The 26,076-nt window shown below is 40.5% G+C and overlaps 1 protein-coding gene across 1 annotated transcript in view; it reads left to right on the plus strand.

The window, feature by feature from the left end:
* UNC5D (unc-5 netrin receptor D) overlaps window positions 1–26,076 on the plus strand; it is a 288,529-nt gene that overhangs the window by 24,882 nt on the left and 237,571 nt on the right. The window contains exons 2-3 of the mRNA XM_036838629.1: window positions 5,548–5,766; window positions 17,830–17,973. Of these exons, the coding sequence (XP_036694524.1) occupies window positions 5,548–5,766; window positions 17,830–17,973 (363 nt within the window). The remainder of the gene's footprint in view (window positions 1–5,547; window positions 5,767–17,829; window positions 17,974–26,076) is intronic.

The following is a 26,076-nucleotide window of genomic DNA, read 5'->3' on the forward strand; positions in this document are numbered from 1 at the left end:
GTATTGAGGTGGTCCTATGTTGGGTGCATATATTTTTACAATTGTTATATCTTTTTCTTGGATTGATCCCTTGATCATTATGTAGTGTCCTTCCTTATCTCTTGTAAGATTCTTTATTTTAAAGTCTATTTTATCTGATATGAGTATTGCTACTCCAGGTTTCTTTTGATTTCCATTAGCATGGAATATCTTTTTCCATCCCCTCACTTTCAGTCTGTATGTGTCTCTAGGTCTCAAGTGGGTCTCTTGTAGACAGCATATAAATGGGTCTTGTTTTTGTATCCATTCAGCGAGCCTGTGTCTTTTCGTTGGAGCATTTAATCCATTCACGTTTAAGGTAATTATCGATACGTATGTTCCTATTATCATTTTCTTAACTGTCTTGGGTTTGTTTTTGTAGGTCCTTTTCTTCTCTTGTGTTTCCCACTTAGAGAGTTGCCTTTAGCATTTGTTGTAGAGCTGGTTTGGTGGTGCTGAATTCTCTTAGCTTTTGCTTGTCTGTAAAACTTTTGATTTCTCCATCGAATCTGAATGAGATCCTTGCTGGGTAGAGTAATCTTGTTTGTAGGTTCTTCACTTTCATCATTTTAAATATGTCATGCCACTCCCTTCTGGCTCATAGAGCTTCTGCTGAGAAATCAGCTGTTAACCTTATGGGAGTTCTCTTGTATATTATTTGGCGTTTTTCCCTTGTTGCTTTGAATACTTTTTCTTTGTCTTTAGTTTTGCCAATTTGATTACTATGTGTCTTGGCGTGTTTCTCCTTGGGTTTATTCTGTATGGGACTCACTGCACTTCCTGGATTTGGATGGCTATTTCCTCTCCCATGTTAGGGAAGTTTTCAACTATAATCTCTTCAAATATTTTCTCGGGTCCTTCTCTCTCTTTTCTCCTTCTGGGACCCTTATAATGTGAATGTTGTTGCGTTTAATGTTGTCCCAGAGGTCTCTTAGGCTGTCTTCATTTCTTTTCATTCTTTTTTCTTTATTCTGTTCCGCAGCAGTGAATTCCACCATTCTGTCTTCCAGGTCACTTATCCATTCTTCTGCCTCAGTTATTCTGCTGTTGATTTCTTCTAGTGTATTTTTCATTTCAGTTATTGTATTGTTCATCTGTTTGTTTGTTCTTTAATTCTTCTAGGTCTTTGTTATACATTTCTTGCATCTTCTTGATCTTTGCCTCCATTCTTTTTCCGAGGTCCTGGATCATCTTCACTATCATTATTCTGAATTCTTTTTCTGGAAGGTTGCCTATCTCCACTTCATTTAGTTGTTCTTCTGGGGTTTTATCTTGTTCCTTCATCTGATACGTAGCCCTCTGCCTTTTCATCCTGTCTTTCTGTGAATGTGGTTTTTGTTCCACAGGCTGCAGGATTGTAGTTCTTCTTTCTTCTGCTGTCTGCTTTCTGGTGGGTGCGGCTGTCTAAGAGGCTTGTGCAAGTTTCCTAATGGGAGGGACTGGTGGTGGGTAGAGCTGGCTGTTGCTCTGGTGGGCAGAGCTCCGTAAAACTTTAATGTGCTTGTCTGCTGATGGGTGGGGCTGGGTTCCCTCCCTGTTGGTTGTTTGGCCTGAGGTGACCCAGCACTGGAGCCTACCCAGGCTCTTTGGTGGGGCTAATGGCAGACTCTGGGAGGGCTCAGGCCAAGGAGTACTTCCCAGAACTTCTGCTGCCAGTGTCCTTGTCCCCACCGTGAGACACAGCCACCCCCCACCCCTGCAGAAGACCCTCCAACACTAGCAGGTAGGTCTGGTTCAGTCTCCTATGGCGTCACTGCTCCTTCCCCTGGGTCCCGATGCGCACACTACTTTGTGTGTGCCCTCCAAGAGTAGAGTCTCTGTTTCCCACACTCCTGTCAAACTCCTGCAATCAAATCCCGCTAGCCTGCAAAGTCTGATTCTCTGGGAATTCCTCCTTCCGTTGCCAGACCCCTAGGTTGGGAAGCCTAACGTGGGGCTCAGAACCTTCACTCCAGTGGGTGGACTTCTGTGGTATAAGTGTTCTCCAGTTTGTGAGTCATCCACCCAGCAGTTATGGGATTTGATTTTATTGTGATTGCGCCCCTCCTGCCGTCTCATTGTGGCTTCTCCTTTGTCTTTGGATGTGGGGTATCTTTTTTGGTGAGTTCCAGTGTCTTCCTGTCGATGATTGTTCAGCAGTTAGTTGTGATTCTGGTGCTCTCACATGAGGGAGTGAGAGCATGTCCTTCTCCTCCTCCATCTCGAACCAATCAATCTGGTTGTCAGCAACTTCTATGCCCCAGCTTGGAACTTCTGTTGGCAACTTCCCAGCCTGGTGGGTTAAGGAAGGGCCTACTTTCCTGGGGTAGCAGCCTTCTTGTTGCAAGGGAGGCATGTGAAGGGCAGGGCACTGCTATACCAGCAATTCAAGTCTGAGCATGGTGAGGATCCTGGGGAGGGGAAGGGGGGAGAGGGATCAGTATAAGGCAAACAGCACTCGTAACCCTTCACTATACATATGAAGCAAACAAACCAAAAAAAGGAAAATATGTAACTTTTCTATTTTCACTTACTGTATTTCATTTCTTAGGATGCAAGTAAATGGTAATACATACAGAAATGTATACCCACAGTGTCTCACCTTTCCACTCTTACCCTCATAAATTGATTTTTTTTGTTATTTTTTGCTTTCCTGGACCCTGGCCTGTTTCCTATACATACATTATATTAACGTGGCTTCAGTAATAGTTAAGATAGAATGTTACATTCTGCCTCTTTTTTTCCTCCTCTGAACATTGATTGGTTCTTTTGTAAATTGTTTTTCCTTTTTTTAAAATTGAAGTGTAGTTAATTTACAATGATGTGTTAGTTTCAAGTGTGTAGCAAAGTTATACATATATATTTTTTGTTTTGTTTTGTTTTGCTCTGTACCTAGATTTCTTTCCATTATAGGCTATTACAAGTTATTGAGTATAGTTCTCTGTGCTATACTGTAGGTCCTTGTTGCTTACCTATTTTATATACAGTAGTGTATATATGTTAATCCCAAACTCCTAATTTATCTCCCCTCACCCCATATTCCCTGTGGTAACCATAACTTTGTTTCCTATGTCTGTGAGTCTATTTCTGTGTTGTAAGATTGATTGATTCTTAATGGAGGTCCTTGAGATAGCCAGGACACTTACAGCCAGTTTTCCCATTCCACTCTCCTGCTCTCTGTTTTAGATGAAGACTGAACTTGTTATTTTATCTAATGGGTATTTACTAAAATAGCAGGAAGGTAACCTAATTGCTTTCAGATCTCTCTGTTTTGTGACTCAGATGGTTAAAACTCGATTTATCTTATCATCCAATACCTTTGTATGTCGTTTTACTTAAGCTGGTTAAATGTGGTCTCACTATTTACTTACAAATTGGTTTTTTGTGACTGCCACCCCATGTCAGTAGTTACTTCTGACATTTATGCATTGTTACTAATTAAGCAAAAACACCTCATTCAGCATTTAGCACTTACACCCGTGTTCACTCAGGCTACCACCATGGGGCTCTGCATATATTCTTTATCAGGTGACCCTTTTCTGCAACAGTGAATTACTTTGGACAGAACTCAAGCCCCTGATGGGAGTGTGAGCTGTTTGATGCCCACATAAAATCTTCTAATACCTTTGTCATTTCCTCTAATGCATGGATTTATAGAAGCCTGAGGGGACTTGGTATTTATTGAAGATGGAAATTGCTGTGAGCAGTCAGTAACAAAATGAGTTAATATATGATATATTTTATGAAGTCCATTGTAAATATAATTTAAAACATTAAAAAAAACCACCTCTCAGATTCTATCCTGAAACCCTTCTTATTCCATGTGATATGTACACATTTTATTTTCTGAGGGAGTTTATCTAACTTTTATAACTTAAACTGTTTGCTCTCTTATTATTTGGAATATTTGCTTTATGATGCTTTTTTGGACCTTCTGTGAGTTAGCTTTTCTATTAGCGTGACTTAACTTTTCTATTACAAATGCACTTGAAAGCTTATAAATCTCAAACTCTTTAATATGTGAGGCGTTTCCCCCCCCCCCTTAAGTTGATACAGTTAATGAAAAAAAAAAGTTTGGAGAATCAAACTATTGTGTTTAATTCATTTCAGTGGCATGACATAGTGCTTATGTATTACAGTTGGCAAGCAGTCTTTTTCATAACTCAGTGTCTTTTATTTTCTTCCTTACGCAAACATATAATTATAGGCAGTCATTCCTCCTGTGTCCTAGTCCCCCCTCTTTTACATTTACTAATTCTCTCTACAGGTTCTTAAAACAGGACATTCCCCCTAATATTGTGAATTATGTTTATCCTTGACAGTGCTTACTCGTTTAGGTTATTGACTTGAGTGGGAATAATAAGAGGCTCTGTTTGTTCAGAATTGCACTGATGGCACCCAGAAAGCCGGGTTAGGACACAGAATGCACCTGGTCTCCAGGCTCTCTCCTGTTGAACTAGATTGTTGTTCCAGTAGTTTCATTCGGTCCCTTTCTCCAGCTTAGCCCTAAAGACTGATTTGCTTTGAATGGGAGTAATCCTCTTTGGGGCATAGTTGATCTGGTTATTGAAATCTTTGCTTGCTTTGTTCTTTCTCTGGAATGGCCATGGGAAGGCACAAGATAGGGTTTCTCTTGGCTATGCTCCACATTGCTCAGCAGTTACATCTTTCTTCCCTTGACTTTGTGCTCGTTTCCTGGGACTTAAGTCCTTGCTAAATGGAGTGAAGAGACAATGAAGCAAAGTCTTGCCTTATGCTTTTTACTTTTCATATTGTTTCTATCCACTCATCAGTTCCCTATACTTGGGGAGACTCACATCTGTTTCTTCCCTTTGAACAGATGTAACTATGGATATTAAACTAAAAACTTATAGCTTGTAGTGATTTGTTTTAGTTCTTAGCCTTAAAAGTGAGGTAGCTTTTGGGGTCAGGAGTGCTGGGTGTAAAGAATCATGGTCAAAGACAAGCAGAAGAAATGTGTATTCCTTTTAAAAGGTTTAGTAAATTTTGGGAAGAAATGCTATCCAAGGTAGAATACCAGACAATCTTCACAGTTTCATAGGTAAAGAAAGTGGACAGTTTGGAATCTTTTGGACATGTCTTATGATCGACCATCCTCCACCAACGTCACCATTATTTACACTCATTTATGGGAAAACCAAATCTATTCCCTCCATTATTTCAAAGTTTTGAGGCAGCTTGGGCCCCTCATTGAACACTTCACCAGACTGAATCTTAAGATTTAGCCTGTCACCCCACAGATGTTTATCTCAGGTCTTTCAGCAAAGGCAGATTCAAAACTGTAGTTTGAGGGGGTCTCCTATTCATTGTTTTCACTCGTCCAGTAATACTGAATGTGTGTCTGTCTAAAGGTACCATATCATGCTAATTCAATCTCTAGAAGATAATTCATCTGCACGGGCCTTACAAGCATGCTGTGTTAGGATGCAAAGTTTTCCAGCACAGATTATTAAAGCAGGTTGTTCTTTTTGGCCTGATGTATGTGCTGCCATTGTAGACTGTGTTCTAATATCTTCTTCAATTTCACAGGAACTGACAATGGCGAAGTCCTCCCTGAATCCATCCCATCAGCTCCTGGGACACTGCCTCATTTCGTAGAGGAGCCGGACGATGCTTATATCATCAAGAGCAACCCCATTTCACTGAGGTGCAAAGCAAGGCCAGCCATGCAGATATTCTTCAAATGCAATGGCGAATGGGTCCATCAAAATGAGCATGTCTCTGAGGAGAGTCTGGACGAGAGTTCAGGTAAGAATGGGAAGCAATCAGAACCACCTACAGTAGCTTCTCAGATTCTCACATTGTTATATGACTGCTTAAGCCACCCCCATTACCTCATTTGAATGAGGTCATAGTAACATCATCTTTGGAATATCACGTACAGTCATATCTTTAAATGACTCAACAGCTCCCTTGCCTAGTGTACTCCAATATGGTAGAGTTTTTTATTTTCCTGCTCTATATAACTTTAAGACCTAATTTTGTATGGAAGTTAATATTCTCACTGGAAATAAAACCAGCATTCACTGTTTTCATTTTTCTGAATTCTAAATACTTTTTCAAGACATAAATCTTTCACCAAACACCTTTTTAAGCAGCATAAATTCAGTTTCTCTAATCTTTCCTCCTGGATATTATTTTTGTGTGCTTCATTCTCCACAGTTGGTGGTTTCTGTGTCCTCTTTAAGTTCTTTTGATTACTGTGTAATGATAGAGCCCAAATTAGAAGACCAAATTTGGATAGGATCTCCAGTATAAAAGAATTTCAGGACTATCTTTATTGGCTTGGCTAATTTGGCTGATGAGGAGTTATGATGAGAATAGTGATCATACTAGCTAATGTTTGTTGAGCACTTACTATATACCAGGCCTTATCTAAGCATTTGATAGACATTATCTTACTGTTTTTTCAATACCTCTCTGGGGTAAATAATGCTGTCACTGCCTTCTTATAGATAAGGAAACTGAGGCTCAAAGAAATTAAGTAAACTATGGGCTTGTGCTGGATCTGAAAGTAAGGTCATTTGACTCAACTTTAAAAATTTATAACTTTTATATTTTAACATATAACAGAAAGAGTATATGCTTTTGTACTTTGTCTCCTCAGACTAACTGAAAATTTAGCCTCATCCTAAGTCCAATCTGGTGTCACCCTAGATTATTGATTTTATTAGTTCTGAACTTATTCACTAGATGTCAGATTTTGAATAAGTCAAAAAGCCTGAGTATAATTAAGAAGTTTCAAGATGGCTTAATTTATTAACTGTATACCAATGCTGTTTAATACACTAGGCTAGGCCTTCCAGAGTATTCTAAGAAGGGTAGGAGGCAAACACTGATCTCTAGACCTTCATAGCAACTAATAGGTATAAGACCAATACACCTGTAAGTGCAGTACAAATGAAGTTATGATAAATGTCTGAAGAGAGGTAGATGGCGCTAGGGAGGATTTTACAAAAAATCATGTCCAACTAGGACTCTTAGGAAAGGTGTGGAAGCTATAGTATTTGAAAGGGACATTGATGAATATGTAATTCAATTAGGCATAATTGATGCTAAACCCTATGGGGGAGTGAAGAGTCTCAGTGGCCAACATTAGCGACTGAAAGGTCAACATTAGCAAATGAAAGAAAGCTGAGTGTATGTTCCACTCAGCTTGGTTTGGTTGAAATATGAAATAGATGTAGGAGACAGCAGCTGATAGCTGGAAAACAGCTCAATCAGTGGCATAAAAGACCTCAAATATCAGAGCAAGGAGCCTTTTAATTAATTTTATGGCTATTTTGCTAATGGTGGGGATTGATTATATCGACACATGGGAATGCAGTGGCTTTGAAGCTATGCTTCAGAAGATGAATCTAGCAGAAGCCTTTGGAATGGTAAGGAGAAGTAGGAATGGGGAAGTTAGGAGACTGGGATAATTCAGTTGAGAAAGTAAGGTCTGCTTCTCGAGCAATGGCCACAGAAATAAGAACTAGATATCTGATGTGAGAAACTTCAACAAATCAGACTTAATAGCTGAATGAATAAATGAATGAATGGAGAAATAAAAACTAATCTTTTAACAAGCAAAAGGGTAATGCAGTTAATATTAGTAATCACATTAGCAAGGAGAAAAGTCTAAGATCATTGTTTGGGGCTGTGTGTTTTATCCTCAGACATTGCTGCCCTAGATTTTGCCCAGTAATGAACTTAAAATAGCAGAACCCCTTAGGGTAAACTGCTCCAAATAAAAGATAGGAAGAACATTGAAAAATGATCAACTATTTTTTTATACCACTGCTAGAAAATCCTATATCCGTTCTCATTTAAAGACCTCTTGATAAGTATTGCAGGCCAATTTAACACTCTACCCTCTTGTAATTTCACAACATTCTGTTTTGTTCTTGCTTCTCCCTTTTAATTCCCTTAGCATTGCTGGGCAACTCCATGTCTTGCAGATAGCAGCGTTGATTACTTTCTCTGCCTCCATGTAAAAGACTCCCCTCTTTGCTTCCTGTAAAAAAATAAAATAAAATAAGGCCAATAAAAGTCACAAATTTCAAAGGAACTGGGAAGAACAATAAAAATCATAAACGACAAAATCTGAAGAGATTATACACCGATTTAAAAAATAAGCTGTTGAGAAAGAATTTTAACAGCTACCTTTTGGAAAAGAATTTAATAAGCACAACCATTTCTTCCAAGTCATTTTGACTGAGTCAATAGGAAAGAAATGTCTCTCCCTAAAACTGTTTTTCTTCTGTGTGGTTAATGAAAATCACTGTCTACCACACACTGCAATTATGTTTCCTAAGCTCTGTAGTAGTAGTGGAAAAGTGGAAACTGGAGCAAGATGAGTGGAGATATTAGACCCAAAACTAATGCATAAGTGTAATTAAGGTTGGAAACGAAATGGCCTCAGGTATTGAAAAATAGATGCATTACTTCCCCTGGGTTCTTCAGCGTGGCGCTGGAGCACAGGGATTGACTACCTTTACAGCCTTAATGGCTTTTGATGGAGTCTGAAAAATAATTCCTGCCATTCCAGTGGGGAGTGAATGATACCGAGAGACCAAGGATAATGGGACCACGTTTGACCAGAGGTAGAGAATGTTCCATGCTCTTTTAAGAAGTTGAAAGTAACTGCTTCAATATCTTTGGCCAACATGGTCTCTATTTCTAAAATCCTAGGGAGCTTTGATTCTTTTTACTTACAGGTTTTCTTTCTTCACAGAACTAATGGGAAATACATAGGACCTGGGAGTGTTGGGAGTCGACACAGAATCTTTTGTATTTCCAAATTGGAACAATAAGTCCTTTCAGTTGTTAAAGGCTGCAAACTGCCTTTGGTCTTTCTGGCAATTTGGCCCCGTCATCTAACAGTTCAAATAAGAAGAAAAAGGATTGTATGTTTTCATGCAATTTAGCTTGGAAAACCCAGAGCTAGAGTTCTTTCCTGCAGAAAGCACAATTTATTTGACGTGAGTTACTGTGTTTGCACAGACATGGCTATACCTCTTAGTAATGTACACTTTTAGTTCTCTGCACAAGCCGCGCGATCCTCGTTCATTTGTTCTGCCTCATTTCATTTGGAAATATGGGAAGTCTTCTTCCTTGTATTTTTCCTCTGTTAACGTCTGGAGTTGAGAGGCAGTCCCAATTCAGGAATCATGCCCCTGAGAAAGGGGTGGATTGTTCAGTAATGCACAAACGCGTGCGCGCACACACACACACACACACACACACACAGAGAAAAACAGCAACAACCAGCAAAACCCATCCTTGACAATCAGGATAATGTAGCCTGTGGGAAGCTTGAGTTATCAATAAGCTAAACCACTTCTTTACTGTTCAGTAAAAATGGAGTTCCCTTAACAAGGCTCCAAGCCTCCATGGTTTTTATTCTACCTTGGAGATACCGAAGTCTAATGAGTGAAATAATGCGTATTTCAATGTGTTACGGGAAAAGTCTCAACTCCAGTAAACTAATTTTTCTTCTTAAAGAATATCATTTCAGGGATTTCATTGTGTGTGATTTCCTTAAACAACTGGAGTCACTCTCTGGGAAGAAAAGGTTAATGGATTGTGTTGAGAAAAGGGAGAAGGGTAGAATAAAAAATGTATTAAATCTTTAAAGTTTGTATCTAAGAACTTCGCTGGTGATGGGGATGTGAATATAGTATCCTCCAGAAAACCATTAATTTGAAGTTACCTTCAAAGATTCACAAATCACCAAGGTGCATTTGGGAAGCATATATTTGAGACCGCAGAACACAGCAGTAATCCATCTCTGAAGTGTTCCATTGACAGTTTGTGGGTTTAAAACCCACAACTGTAGAAACATTCTCTGACCCCCACCCCAGATTTCATACTGTTCGTCACTGCTGCTCAGAGAGGACTGACATATTCTAACAAGGTTTTCAGGAAAATATTATGAATTCCTTACAAAAATTTGTGACAGAGCATGAAGACCTTGTGTCTAATTTAAGCCTTTCCTACAAAAAGGTAGAGACCGTTTACTATCATTTCATTCATAGCAGAGATAGAAGGCAGCTAACCACTTTATGCAATTTAGTAACTTTCTGGTATTGGCCAGAGATTTGTTCTAAACCCTAAACTCTTGAAGAGTGTCTTTGGACTTTTTTATAGTCTTTTTTGTTCGTACAACATTTTAAATGTTTGGTTTTTTTTTTCTAATTTGAAGTGGGAATTATAAGGATATTAAAAGAAAGATGGTCTCGTGGTCAAGAGCATGGATATTAGTGCAAGATGATACCTCCATTTTTGAGATCTGGCTCTCCATTTACAGACGTGTTCAGGTAGATACGTTCCTTGGCACCCTTTCACCTCGGTTTTCCCATGTATGAAATGGCAGTTACAAGTATATCTACCCCATGGAACTATAGCAGGGGGTCGTAGAACCTAATATACATGACATACCTTGCTCAGGGTCTGGTGTATAGCAAGTTACGCTATCAAGGTTAGCCTTCAAAATGATAAATATAAAACTGCAATTTTTTTTTAAATGGGGTAAGTGGCTGGTGATTATGCTTCCAAAAACAAAGAGAAAATTATGAACTTTTACAGTTCCAAAAAGATAAAGGGGCTAGTACTATTAACAGGTAAATCATTGTCTTTCGTAGAATGACATTTTATTTGCCTGTGGTTCACTCCCTCAGTTTACATTTCATCTTTGTTATCCTCAGAGCCCCTGGTGTCACCATGGGAGATAGAATTGGTAGGATGTATGCCCTGATCTCAGGGGATGATCTACTAACCGGAAGTAGTTTTAGTGACTGCAGGAATGGAAAGCCATTGATTGGGGCAGCAAGGTTGGAAATCATGAGTGTGGTTCCCACAAGTTGTGAGTATGAGGTCTGAGTGAGTCATTCAGGGGGTGCTGTCTTCTAACTAACCCTCCCCTCTCCACTTCTGCCTTTTGAGTTGCCCTGCTCTCTGTTATCAGACGACACTACCGAGTTAATTTGCTTTCCTCTGCCAGACATCTCTGTGCTGATTAATTTTAATCTCCGGTGAGGACGAAACTGGAGAGCTTGGGTGTGTTCTTAGTTTCTGTACTTAAGACTGAACTTGCAGTGCTTCTGAGGAATATGTGGAGCGGTTATTATCCAGGGGAAACTAAAGAGTATTCATTAGGCATTGTGCACTTTCAAAGGAGGACTATTTTTTTTTTTTATCAAAATACATTTTAATCTTGTTGCTAGGATGAAGTGGCAAAAGACGTTTAGCCCTAATTAAGCATCTGCCGGTAAAATGAAATATGGTTCTGCCTTTTAATTATCTACATTTAATTTGCTACTTTCAGTGGCATGTTGGCTTGAAGACATCTAAGCTCCCCCAAGAAATGGAGGCACAGTTCCCTGAAAAGGTTTCTTGTATCTCAAAGTTTTTAAAACTCCAAATATGGATCAGATTCATGTGTCTTTACCAGAGCCTCGCCCTAGACACTGAGCTAAATATTGGGTGAGGACGGAGCCTTCGAGTCATAGGTAGGATGGCAGCCATTCCCAGAAGCTTTTGGTGATGCTTTGGAGAGGTTAGAAGCCCCTCTTGTGTGATCTTGTAGCAGTCTGTGCTTCTGTCATAGCAACTGTCACATCACATTGGGACAGGTTGAAGTGTCTCCTCATCTAGCCTGCAAGCTCCTTGAGGACAGGAATCTTGATCATTGACTTTGTCACAGTATCTTCAACGCCTGGCAAAATGGCAAGCACATATGAGGCACTCAATACAACTTTTCGAAAATAATATACGTTGTAAACTGTATGACATCTTTGATCTATTTCCTATGATATGGAACCTGCAGCAAAATAATAATTATAATAATAATAATAGCATGGTTTTAAGATGAAATAAGATAATGTATGTGATGACATTAATAAAAGCAAAGGGCCATACAAATGGTATAATAATTAATCAGTAATGATAATATGTTATTCAAAATATGGGGGAACTTATTGTTCAAGCCTATTTTCTAGGCTCTAAACCTGGGCCAGTAAGAGACAAATGAAAAACATCTCCTTATGTAAGTGGTGGACTCACTTCTTCCAGCTGAGTGGACTGTTTTCCGTCTTCTTAGGAAACAGTGGAGTAAGGTGGGGCTATCTCAGAGCCAAATCCAGGCATCAGAGGTACTGACATACCTAAGGAGATGACGGTCTATTAGAGAAGGCTCTTGAATAGGAGATGGTTACTTTTCACGGGCTGTTTGATTTTTTTTTTTCTCTCTCCCCAAATTGAGCAAGGCCCCATGCTACTCATGAAGTTGTATTAGAATAGTTCTTTGGGGCTTTGTCTGTGGAAGCTAATTACATAGACTCATTCTCTGGGTTAATCCCCAATCATGAAACATCACAGTGCAAAAAAACCAGGCACGGAGTAGGTATAACACTGGGCTAGGGCTTCCCTGGTGGCACAGTGGTTGAGAGTCTGCCTGCTAATGCAGGGGACACGGGTTCGAGACCTGGTCTGGGAGGATCCCACATGCCGTGGAGCAACTAGGCCCGTGAGCCACAACTACTGAGCCTGCGCGTCTGGAGCCTGTGCTCCACAACAAGAGTGGCCACGATAGTGAGAAGCCCGCGCACCGCAATGAAGAGTGGCCCCCGCTTGCCACAACTAGAGAAAGCCCTCGCACAGAAACGAAGACCCAACACAGTCAAAAATAAATAAATAATAAAAATAAGTAAATTAAAAAAAAACCAAAAAACAACACTGGACTAAAATGGTCCAGGGAGACAGGCGCAGCGATTAGGGTGAGAAAACAGTTCACCAAAGCCTAGTCTGCTAGCCTCTTACTGCTTTGGTGTGGTTTGGGAATATGACAGGAGGAAGAGGGATTCTCATCTTTTTTCTTGAATCTAGTTATTTACTTTAGTAAGCCGAGTATCCTACTACAGAGAACTTCCAAAGATTAGACATCAAGTTGTGATGAGTGTGCATCTGAGAACTGGTTGGCAGCAATAACCACGGCAGGGTGCTCCTGATGGGCTTCGTAGAAGTGTGATAATAAGCAGTAGCTCAAAGGCAGGGCGACAGCTGTTAGTGGGCACTCTTCTGCAGCTGGCATGGTGCCGAATATTAAGTTCTATTCCGGAACTCTTTTCTTTTCTACAGAATAAGTTAGGACTAGGACTAGAGCCCTTTTATTAGAAGTTGACCAGAAATAAATAATTTTCATCCTCCTTCTCTCTCCATTTCTTTCCTCCTTTCTTCCATATTTCTCTTCTTTGAACAGTGAAACATATACCTTCAATTAGTTTGAAAATTCCCTTTTATTCTCCCAACAGGATTAGACCTGCTAAGAGTAACTGGTGTTTCCTATCTGATAAATAAGGGGATTATAGCAATAAGTGCTGTCAGCATTTTTCTCATTTAAACAAATAAAGCTGACAAATGATGAAGTTCTGTGCTGCTCTGTTATGTTTAGTACATGCAGAGCAATTATTCATCCGTTGCCAACATTCGTCTCTCTACAACTCAACCATCCACAGCGTAGAAAGCTTATTAGCATTTCGGTTCCATAGTCATATTTTTATCTTCTGTAGGACTCTCCTCTATAACAAAGGCTGATAGTTATAATCGCACAATAATTTAAAGGGTTGGACTTTTCCGTGCCTATTAGTTACACAAGTTATCAGGTACAATGCTAGTCTTATTTATGAGATGCTATCTTCTATTTGCCTGGGATTTTTGTTCCCCTGTAGCATTTCCTATGAATAAGTTAGCTGCCATCTCTTGAGATGGAGAAATAGATGGTTATCTCTGTAACACTGTTGGATGAACTTCATTGCAGGAGGTGGGTGGAGGTGTCCTGAAATAGAGCCGTTTTAAATGGATGCTTCTCAAGTGTGGTTTCTCGTGTGTGTGTGTGTGTGTGTGTGTGTATATACACACACATACATTTTTACATGTATATATATATATTTATGCATATATATAATACATCACTAGAGAGAGCAATAGTGAAGATTTGCAAGAGAATATACTATTTAAAATTTTTATTTTAATCAATAGTTATTTGTTATAGTGGAGCAAAGTATAATAGAGACAAAATATTTATGATTTCCCAAAGGTTTTCCTACAGGGGATGGTTTGACAAGGCTAAAAACCTCACGTTAGAAGAAAAAGGCCTAATCCAGAGAGACACTATACTTTTTTGGTGGGGGTGGGGATGGTGGTGGCGGGGGGGGTAGTGAAGTCACTTGTGGCCTTTTAAAGAAACCTGATACGCTGATGCTACCTGAAGCAAAATACACTGTGTTTGGATAATACTTGGTTGATATTCATTCTGCTTCTCTAAACCCATGGGGAACCTCTGTGAGGGACTTGAGACTGAGCCATCGTCATGCTGAAACCGTGACTTCAACAATTTCCTTTCAGCTGTGTTTAGTCTGAATGAGAGGTTGCCAGACTTCCTGAGATGAATGGGGTGAGATCAATTTTGACCTTCGTGGTGGGGGTCTGTGGCCTACTGTTACGCTTTCCAAAACAATTCTGTGGTTGTCCATGTGTAATAACCGTGTTTTCAAGTGTTTGTATTTGATGCTCTGACATCTTAGGGTCTTGCTGACCCTGGGGGGACTGCCCTGCCCAGGGCTGGCTAATTCCTAGAGATAGCAAACAGCTGGCCCAAGAGCATGCCTTTCATATGCAAACCAACCGATCCAGAGCTTTACCCCCAACCACTTCTTTCATCAAGCTCTTATACTGCTGACCCACATCCCCCTGCCCTAACCCAGTACCAGACAAGTAGGGACAGCTTTTCTGTCCCGGAGCCCACTGAAACGATGCAAACTTGCCAACTCTAAATCTTTTTACCCTGCCTCTCTGATTCCTTCCCGTGGAAACCACAATAAAGGCTCTTGCCCACATTCCCCCCTGCCCCCTGTGCCTCCTGACCCTGGTGCTTCCCCCTGTGGCCCTGGGTGCCTTTGCCTCTTGTTTCTAGGGATCTGTGAGTGTAAACTTATTCTTTCATGATGCGCATTTCTGTTTGAGTGTCTTACCTTAGCTCATTAAAACAGGCCCCAGGTACCCTTAAAACACCGTGATGCCTGGATTAAATCATAGCACATTTTAAGGTTTGGATGGGGAACTCTCTGCTTTATAAATATGATGATCTTGAACCATTTTGAGATGGTATTTATCTTCATTTGCAGCCTAGAGAAAGCTGATGGGTTTAGATATTATAAGATGGAGAAAGTAAAAAAATAATATATATATACACACATGTATAAGTTGTGTGTGTATGTATATATATATATATATATATAAATTCCACATTACCTTGAACACAGTTCTGACCTTCTAAGCTTATCATGCTTCTTCAGTGAGACCTGATTCCCACATGATTGGCGTATTTTGCTTCATAGGTCTCTCCATCACATGACAGGGGAGCTCAGACATATCAAAGTTACTCCACCTGGAACCTGAATGTGCTGATTTAGGGTTTTCTCTCCTCTCTTGCACTATTCAAAGTAGATCATCCACCATTTGTCTCAAATCAAAGCTGTGAAATATAAACCAAGTCCTCTTGTCTACAGCCTAGTTCCTTATTTTTGTTTATGCAGCCTAACTTTAAAATGTCCAATATGGGTGTCACGCTCCAGTCTGCTTTCTGTCCTCACAAACTTTTTTGTAATCTTACTTCCTTTTCCCTTTCCCTTCACCTGCCAGCTCCCCCTTCTCGTGGTCCTCTCATTCCCTCTTTTATTTAAGTGCAAATTTAAAAAAGCAGCCACAACAATAACAATAAAAACCCCTCTAAGGCTTCTTTCCTATTCGACGCAGGAGATGACTTTCAGGACTGTTACGTCTCTGACAGGTAAAAGGCATGCTTCTGCATTCTGCAGAAACAGAAGAAATGTGAATTATCAACTGTCATCAAGATGATTTTCTATATGCGGTACCTCCTACAAATTTAGGAAGTCTAACTCAGATTGTGTACGTGGTGACTGATGTGGCCGTAAAACTCTCATCACACACTATAAATAACATGTTATTGATTGGGTAGAGGGGAGTGTTTCCCCAGCCTGACTAATCCACCTCCGTTCTTGTTCTTTAAATCCTGCCAGCACCCGGGATATAATCACATTCCACCTCCTCCACCAAGAGTCCCTGCCTCCTTTTGACTATACTGATGGTTCTGTCCCCTGAATTCCTTTTGAACGTACAGGAAAAACCATAGTTATGCACCTAATTTTTCCTTAAATGTTCCATGCATTAGTCTTATTTCCATAATTATGTATGAGTACCTAAAGTACCAGGACAGTGTCGAATTTTTATGAGGGACCTGTGCAAAGTGCTGGTTTGGGTGTAAAACAGATCTAGCTTCAAACCCTGGATCTTGCATTTACAGGCTGTGTGATTATTGACAAATGACTCTCTAAGTCAGTTCTCTTTTCTGTAAAGTGGGGATACAGTAGCCTCTGCTACGTCAGGGCACTGCGGAAATGTAAAGAGGGAATAGGCTAAAGGCTTATCATGATGCTGGGCACTTAGTGGAGTTCAGTAAGCATCGCCTCCTTCTCCCATGCTGCCTGTCTCGGGGCAGGGCACAGCCTCGGCAGGTGCCCATTAGCTGGAGAGAGCATGCTGATTACAAAGGCTGCTCCCCTGTTTGTGGTGATTTAACTGATCCTGGTGAGGAGGGCGTCCTTTCCTCCTTGGCACTTTATGTGAGGTGGCTATCCTTCCCAAAGAAAGAAAGGCTGATAGTCCATGGCTGGAGGTTTGGAAGAAACTCAAACTCCTCAGTAAGAAACACCAGGCAAATTTTTTAACTATTAGATGGGAATGCAAAGATGTAGTAATTAAACGAAGACCTTGACCTTGTCATTTTTTATCTCACTTCCCAGATGTAGCCTTAACCCCTCTTTCTGTGAAAGCCTCTCTTTTCTTCACCCCCTCATTCTCTTGCTCCAGGGACCTTCCTGGGTTTTCAAGGCTTCAAGACCAACTTAGTTCAACTTGCCTGCATCCCATTTGTTGTCGGGAGTTTTTGGCTTTTCCTTGGATTCCCAGCTGTTCACCCGTCCCATGCATGTTTGCTGTCCCCTCGTTATTCTAAGCCACTCGTCTATAGTGACCCTCTCCTGCTGCCATACCCAGGGGTGGGAGCACTTCGAAGCACTTGGAACTATGTCCCTGGGGTTGGTTTGTTGAGGACTGTTTAGCCTCTAGAATCCCAGAAATTAATTTGGTGCTACTTTCTTCATGGTAGATTTTACAGCAAGAAAGACAAAGAGGGGGGAAGCGGTGGGGAGAGATAAATTGGGAGATGGGGATTGACATATACACGCTACTATATATAAATAGATAACTAATGAGGACCTACTGTAGAGCACAGGGAACTCTTCTCCGTACTCTGTAATGACCTATATGGGAAACGAATTTTAAATAGAGTGGATGTATGTATATGTATACCTGATTCACTTTGCTGTACAGCAGAAACTAACACAACATTGTAAATCAACTATACTCCAATAAAAATTCAAGAAAAAACAAACAGAACAAAAAATATTTATAAGAGCTAAAAAAGAAGACAGAAAGCATGGTGTCAAGGTACTGTGAAAACGATTCTATTGTATGGGAACCACATTGGCCGATGATACTTTACACTTGTTCTTTCCAGCCTACTCAGCTGTTGGAATTTAATTAGCCGTAATATATTATTGTCAAAGTAATTAAAACTTCACCTTGATTAAAACCAGAATGGTTTCATTAACAGGAAGAGGTTGGGCTGGCCTTAACTTTCCGTTTGAGAAATACACCAGCCTCAGTGGATTGGTTGTATCTCCTCTGCAGGCTTGAAGGTCCGGGAGGTGTTTATCAACGTCACCAGGCAGCAGGTAGAAGACTTCCACGGGCCCGAGGACTATTGGTGCCAGTGCGTCGCGTGGAGCCACTTGGGGACCTCCAAGAGCAGGAAGGCCTCCGTGCGCATAGCCTGTGAGTATATTCTGGGTGACCTTCTTGTCCTGTAGGAGCACAGACTAGCCTTGCATAGAGCCGAAGAGCACTTGGACAGGCCAGGTGCTTCTGCAGAACAGGGATGAGAGGCTAGCAAGACACCAGCAGAACTGTCTCCACCTCTACTCAATGCACTCTTTTAAAATTGTATTTTAAACGTTTGATAATTTCCCCTAGAAAAGACAATCAGCAAATCAGTTGGGCTAAGAGATTCTGCCTAGGTTGCCAGAACGCAGGTGCCTCCACAATACCAGGAAAAATGGTTTCCGAAAAAGAAAAAAAAAAAAAACCCATGCAAATGGATTCTGCTGTTCATCATGAATGACACAGTTCAAGGGGCGTTGATGAGAAAAGTTGAGCAATGACTGTTTACTGTACTTCGCCAGCAAATCTGTGAAAATAAGACATTAAAGATTAAGGGAGTTTTATAGCCTCCTGTTAAACCTCCTTCCTCTGAATCTTAAAACATGGAAATGGGCTTTAAAACTGCATTTTTTTGACCCAAGTAGAACTGAAAAAAAAAAAAAGATGCTTGAGGGGAAAAAAAAAAAAAGAAAGAAGATTGCCTTTCAGGAGAGTCTAAGATTTCTTTATCATGTTTCTGCATCAGCGTTTTTATCATCTCAAACATGTTTAGAAATACACCAACTTCCTTTCTCCTCCTTAAATGTATCTTACCCACCCCATGGGTCCCCATAAAATCTCCTTTGTGAGCCCAGGAGTGTTACCCCTCCCCCAACAAAGAGATGGAGGGCAGAGATGGTTATTGTTTTCTTTTTTTTTTAATGCTGCTTTTGAGAATGCCCTGAAGAATACGGGACAAGGGGGATTTATTTAAGGACTCAAGGAATTCTTTGTAGCAGATGTTGATGGTTTAGGGATTAAGAATAGGAGTGAATTGCTCTTTGCAGAGACATTTATGTTTCTTGGGAAATGAAATCTCCTTGTCAGCATATGCATTTCACCTTCCTTATCCTGGTGATCTGGGAGGCTCTTTCCTGGCTGTTGACTGGGTCCTAGGAGACCAAGGAGGACCTTGCAAGCTGTGCTCTTGATGTTAAGAGCCATGGGAAATATTTTTCCTATTGTTATTTAGTTAATTTTAGCCCACAGATGCTTTCTGACAGGTCAGTTGAGAAAGGGAATGTGTTTGATTTTATTCTTCCTTAACAAGTCCAGCTTTGTGCTCCTGGCATGGCCTCGCCTAGGCTAGCCGAGGTATTGTATTGTAACATCTTATGGATAAACCTCAACAAACTTTTTGGCCAACCCAGTATTTTGATCCTGGTCAGGGTGAGGCAGATTATCCTCTGGATCCTGAAGAAAGGAGAGGCAAAACCGCGTAGGGAATTTCAACACAAGTTCCCTTGATTTCCTTCTCCTCAGTGTCACTTTCCCCTTCCTCTTTTTCCTCTACTTCTTTGAGCCCCACATGACCTATTCTATGAATTCCTATAAATAGCATCTCATTAATCTCTCCGTCTCCAGTCTCTGTCATCTCCATACTTGCTCACTTCATTCCTGACTGTCACGTGCCTGCTAGAAACCTCCAGAGGTTTTCCCCCTGCTTATAAAGTTTGGCAAAGAATGGCTCAGACCCATTTTGTTAACTTCCCATAGGCTTTGATCGTGTACACTCTACTTCATCCTTCTAAACACTTGAATGTTCTGTGTTTCACCCTCACTTCTCTGCCATGCGCCTTTGCTCCTAGAGTTTCCAGTTTGATAAATGTGTACCCTGGGGGCTGAGAACCCAGATACTGAAGTCCTGTTGGTTTCCAGTTCCTAAATCCACTACTTAGTGTTGTGATGGTGGACAATCGATTCATCTCTGTGTCTTCATATTATGATAAAAGAGTGCTGACTTCATAGTTATTGGAAGAGTCAGAAGTATTGATAACTATAAAGTGTTTAAAACCACACCTAACATGGTGTTAACTCTTATCAATCATTGGCTATTATTTTATGGCATACTTGATCCTCTGTAGCCCAAGCAACATTCACCAGTAAGTGTGTTAATACTTAAACTAATTGAACTGAATTACATTTCGAGTGCCTTAGTGATTTTTCTGTGGCTCATGGATATGTAGACTCTAAAAGTCCATTCTAGGGCAGCCCTAGGTATCCAACTCTCCCAAGTATGATAGGATCACAGAATGTTTTAAAAAAAAATGGAAAACACTTTTCTATCACTTCCTACTTTTTTAGAGTCAGCTGATACTTTTGTGGTACTAATCTTGCAAATCTCTTCAGGGATTAAAAAAATCATTTTGTCATTCTTATGTATATGATATGCACATTTGAATAGGATGAAGATGTGATTTTTTAAGTAAAAAAATATATATATCCTTAAAGCCTGTATTATGCAGTTAGCTTAATATAATCTCTAATATTTACAATATATTTTTAATCTCTTTCTATGTAGCAAGTGACAGAGTCTTTATTTAAAATTATTTATGCAAGTCAAGACATAATTTGTCATTAAATATTGCATTTGACTTGAGGACCAGTATACATTAAAACGTACACTGAAATTTAACTATGTTTATTGGCATCGAAAGTGGAGAGGAAAAACTGCCTTTAGGACCTTGCTTGGAATTCTTTTGATTTGCTTGCAGGAGGGAAAAAAAAAACACCCCTTCTTATTTTTGTATAACTTTCATGTTTTCCTGAAATAAGAGATTTTTCGCTGCTATTTGCAAGCACTTCCCAGCAAATAACACATTGCACATGAGGATAGCTTTTATTCCCAATAAATGAAAAGCCAAATTGGACATAATTGTCACGATATTTCTGCTTTTTAAGATTGGTGTTTGAAGTGCTAAAGACATCTTCATGTGCTAAATAAGGATTTTGATATATGAATGTAGCTTACGAATCTGACAGTTATCGTGAGGGGACTTTGCAAAATTAGTATCATTTTTATATGATTCATTAAATTACTGTAGTTCAACATCAGAGCTCCTTATGCTTACTGCATTTAACCAATGATCCATTAACAATTTAACAATTCCAGAACTGCAGTGGGCAAAACCTTCATGGCATCTGGGCCATCAGCTGAGGGATGTCTTGTCATGATCATGTTAGCTCATCTCTATAAAAACACCAGGAAGCTTGCTGGCATGGTATCGCTCAGAGATCATTCGATTTTAAAGGGAAACAGTATAGACACAGTTATTTTATTTATGTCACTCATTTTTATTGAAATGGACCCACCTGGAGTATCAGTTAACTATGCAGATTCCTGGCTTCTACCCCAGACCTGAGGAAGGACCAGGGAAGCTGTGTTTGTATGAAGTTATCCAGGTGAGTCTATGATCAGGTATCTTTGGGACAGCTTGGCCAGGAGCAGTGTTTCTCAAATTTTAAAACGTATGCAAATCAACTGGGTTCCGATTGAAATGTAGATGATTCAGTTAAAATGATTTGGTGTGTCCAGTCCAAGGTCCGAGGTTCTGTCATGTCTAAGGGTTCCTGGCTGATGCGGATGCTGCCAGTTGTGGGCCCTACTTTGAGTAGCAAGACCCTTAGAACACCTTTAGGAGGCACTATTTGGGAAATACGGATTTAACCCATAGCTCCAATGTCATCATTAATAGCTGAGAAAGTGATACTCAGAAAGGGTAGGTGGCTTGACCAGAGGTCCCCCAGCAGACATGGAACCAGATCTTATATTCATCCATTCACCCTCCCTGGATGCTCTTGCTACCAAGCCGTGTTGATTGCTTTCTATTAAATGGGAGTTTGAGAACCATCATAGAAAGATGTTCATGTGCCTTTGAGCGTTTCCTTGAGGAAAGCAGTGATGGCTTTCCTATTCTGTTTCTGAAGAAATTGAGTTCCTCCACGTGGTCAAGTTATTATATATATATACACATATACATACACACATATATAATACATATGTATAATATATATACTTTATATATATGTTATTATATATTATATATATACAATATATATTTTTATATATACATCATGACTCATTGCTGCCTTAGTGGCCACAAAAAAATCAGTACAGATTTTGTTGTGGTAGCCAAAGTGCCTGTCATCTTAAACCATTTTCTTTTCCTTAATAATTCCACCCTGTGTCGGAGAGATGCTGGCTGCCCATCCAATCGCCTGGGGCTGGAAATAGCTGAGGCTCCATTTCAAAGTGATTTTCTGGAGGTAAAATAAATAAATAAAGCAACCCACATTCACCCCCAACAAGCTGGCAGGAGTCCACGTGCAGGGAGTGGCTCCCACAGGCCTCCTCTCGTTTGTCTGATTCAGTCACGCTGGAGGAAGTCGGGCTGCTCTGGCATCTGTTATTTCTGCCGCTGGACAGTTGTGAAAAGGAGGAATATTCAATTATTCGTAGTTGTTTATTCTCATGGGTGAACATTTGGCTGCTTAGCTGTTGCCGTTTTTCCCTCTTCTTCATCTGCGTACAAAATGTTTGGCCTCTATCATCACCCCTTGGTCGGGCAAACTCTTTTTTTTTTTTTTTTTAATAAATTTATTTATTTATTTGTTCATTTATTTATGGCTGTGTTAGGTCTTCGTTGCTGTGCACGGGCTTCTCATTGTCGTGGCTTCTCTTGTTGTGGAGCACGGGCTCTAGGCGCACGGGCTTCAGTAGTTGTGGCACGAGGGCTCAGTAGTTGTGGCTCGCGGGCTCTAGAGGGCAGACTCAGTAGTTGTGGCGCACGGGCTAAGTTGCTCCGCGGCATGTGGGATCTTCCCGGACCAGGGCTCGAACACGTGTCCCCTGCGTTGGCAGGCGGATTCTTAACCGCTGCGCCACCAGGGAAGTCCCCGGCAAACTCTTCTTAACACCTGAGCCTTTTCTTCAATACGGGAGTTGGGGTTGGGGGGATGAGGGAAACCTTGGACTGTTATAGTCACATAGCAAGTTGGCCACTTGGGATAAAACGCAGCAGGAACCCATTGTTCTGTTGATTTTTTAAGAAAAGGAATCTATAAAACATGATGCATCCTGAATATAATTTAAATAGATGGCTTATTTGAGACACTCCTAAAATATCATACAGTCGTGCCAAGAATGAGTGAAGAACTTAGAGAATCTCATTTAAAAGCTATGAAACTCCCTACCTAATTACAGGCCCATAGCGAAAACAGTATTATTTTAATTTGCTTTGGTTGGGGAGGGCAGTATCTTTTTTGAGAACTTAGAGGAGATATCCACCTAGACCTCAGTTATGGATCTTGGCTTCATGGCTTTGATAAATAGTTTCACCTGTTAAAAACTCTCCATAGCCCCCTGTTGATGGCAAAATTAAATGTAAAAACAAACATCGGCACGTCTGTCTGGTGTTCAGTCAGCCTTAACCTCCGTTTTCCGTCTTATTACCCATTATATCCGTACAAGCGTGCTGGGCTCAAGCTGAGTTAGGACAGCTTAGATTCTGGGACATGGACTTTTCTTCTTCCTTGATGTGTTCATATACTTTCCTCTTCCTGGAGTGTATTCCCAGCCCCATCTCGCACTCCTGCCTTTCCCCACCTAATTCCTACATCCAAGGTCTGTTGTGGATGCTGTGTCCTTTATGAAACCTAGTTTAGCAAATCCCTTAATACTAATTGACCTCAGCAGCCTGACGTACCAACTGAGCCCTTAGAAAAAGGTCCCCTCCAGCATCTCCAGCTTCCAAATTGATAAAACCTAAATATCCACCTTTGAGCTCTCCTAGCATTTCTTTAGCGCTTCTCCCATGGTACTTATCATTTTCCCAGAATCATGGTTATCTTGAAGTTATTTGTGGATTGATTTTCCCTTGTTAGATGGTAACCTGCTTTAAGATTCCGTTGCATTACTCTCATTGTCTCGACCTCTGAGCCTAGTAGGAAGCCTTATCTATCACCTTTGTATTATAGATGTTTGTTTGGTTTGAAAGGCAACCCTATCAGTGCTGGATATGGTTCTGTGAAAGGGCATTTGTGAGCTGTGTGTCATGATGGTGCCATGGGACTAACATGGCAACTGGCTTTTTGGCCAATCCATAGCTCACAAGGATGCTGTTATTACGAGGACCGTCTTTGTCCTCCCTGGCTTGCGTGGTACTCCTAATGTTTACTGCAATGAAGAGGAGGTCTAAAGGGAATCGGGACTAGGTGAGTCATCACAGCCCTGCCAAGTGCAGCATGTGGCCCTGAAAGCCCCCAAGGCCTCCAGCTGTATCTGCACTTTTCCCTTCCTTCCTTTTCAGAACATGGAATTTGTTCAGAGGTTATGGAAAATATGTTATGACCAAGTCTCAGCACCTGGTAGCAATTGCACAAAAGTTTAAAATCCTTCTTCCTCTTCTCTTGGAAGAATGTGGCCAGAGTGAAGAGAAAATAAAATACTGTCTACTTGGCCAAAGGTTGATCTTTCTTCCCTTTGGACTGAAATTAACTTCTGTGAATATTACTGAGAGATCTGAGAGTCCAGGCCTCCTGATGGAATTGCACACTACACAGGAGCATCTAGCCAAGGAAGGGGATTGGTGTTGAAATGCAGCCCACATTCCACTAGGCAGGAATGCCCCCCAGAACATGGCTACAACCACATGAGAGGTAGGGGCTGGTTTTTCTTGCTGCTGTTTTATAGCCAAGACCTGTGTTCTCACAGGCGTCCGGTTTACACAAAGGTGCCACATAGGTTGGTGGCAGCAGAACAGGGTACAGAATTTGTGGTACTGAGTGCAAAATGAAAACCGTAATTCGAAGACACATGAACCCCAGTGTTTATTGCAGCACTATCTACAATAGCCAGGTCATGGAAACAACCTAAATGTCCATCAACAGATGAATGGATAAAGATGTAGTACATATATACAATGGAATATTACCCAGCCATAAAAAGGAATGAAATTGGGTCATTTGTAGAGATGTGGGTGGACCTAGAGTCTGTCATACAGAGTGAAGTAAGTCAGAAAGAGAAAAACAAATACCGTATATTAACACATATATATGCGGAATCTAGAAAAATAGTACAGATGAACCTATTTCCAGGGCAGGAAGAGAGATTCAGATATAGAGAACAGACGTGTGGACATAGGAGGGGAAGGGGCGGGTGGGATGAATTGGGAGATTAGGTTTGGTATAAATACACTAGTATGTGTAAAATAGATAGCTAGTGGGAACCTGCGGGATAGCACAGGGAGCTCAGCTCTGTGCTCTGTGATGACCTAGATGGGTGGGGTGTGGGGGAATAGGAGGGAGGTCCAAGAGGGAGGGGATATATGTATGCATATAGCTGATTCACTTCGTTGTACGGCAGAAACTAACGCAACACTGTAAAGCAATTATACTCCAATAGAAAAAAAAAAAAGAAAAGAAAATGTGGGTCCCCTTGTTCAAAAATTAAGCATTTCAAGACATCAGTATTAGACCATTAAATCAAGCATGGGGCCCCGTGTGACCATACTGGTCCCACACCCATGAAGGTGGCCATAACGGCAGTAATGGTGATTCAAGAAATCACTTTATATGTGTAGTGCTACTATAAAAAGGAAATAATCGGCCTAGAAAGGCTAGAGACATATTCAAATTGATTCCACACGGAATTAGAGACAAGATTATTCTGTTTTTCCTCCAAAGCCAGAGGCAGTATCACGGGAGCTAAGTTTTAAGATGGCATATTTGGGGTCAAGCTGGCAACTAGAAATGCCCATTATGGAACATTATTTCTATGGCCACATTCTCCTGCAATCTGTACAGAGGCAAGCAAGGGATATATGTCTGGTGGTGGTGATACTGAAGAAGGAATTACTGCATTGGGTGAGAAGGTGACTAATAGGGTTTTCTTTAAAAAGTTATTTTGACATAATTCAGACTTGCAAAAAAGTTGCAATATAGTACCAAAACATTCCCTCAAGCCCTTTACTGACAATCTTCAAATGTTAACGTTTGACCATATTCGCTTTGGCATCGTCTCTTTCTGTGTTTATCAGTATATGTATTTGTATGTAGACAATTACGGTTTATTTTTTGACTTGTTTAAGATTAAGTTGCAGACATGATGCTTCCTTTCCCCTAAATACTTTATGGTGTATGTTTTTTAAAGACATATCTTCTGACATTACTGTAGTATAT

The sequence above is a fragment of the Balaenoptera musculus genome, chromosome 21 (genome assembly GCF_009873245.2).
Source record: "Balaenoptera musculus isolate JJ_BM4_2016_0621 chromosome 21, mBalMus1.pri.v3, whole genome shotgun sequence".
Lineage (NCBI taxonomy): Eukaryota > Metazoa > Chordata > Mammalia > Artiodactyla > Balaenopteridae > Balaenoptera > Balaenoptera musculus.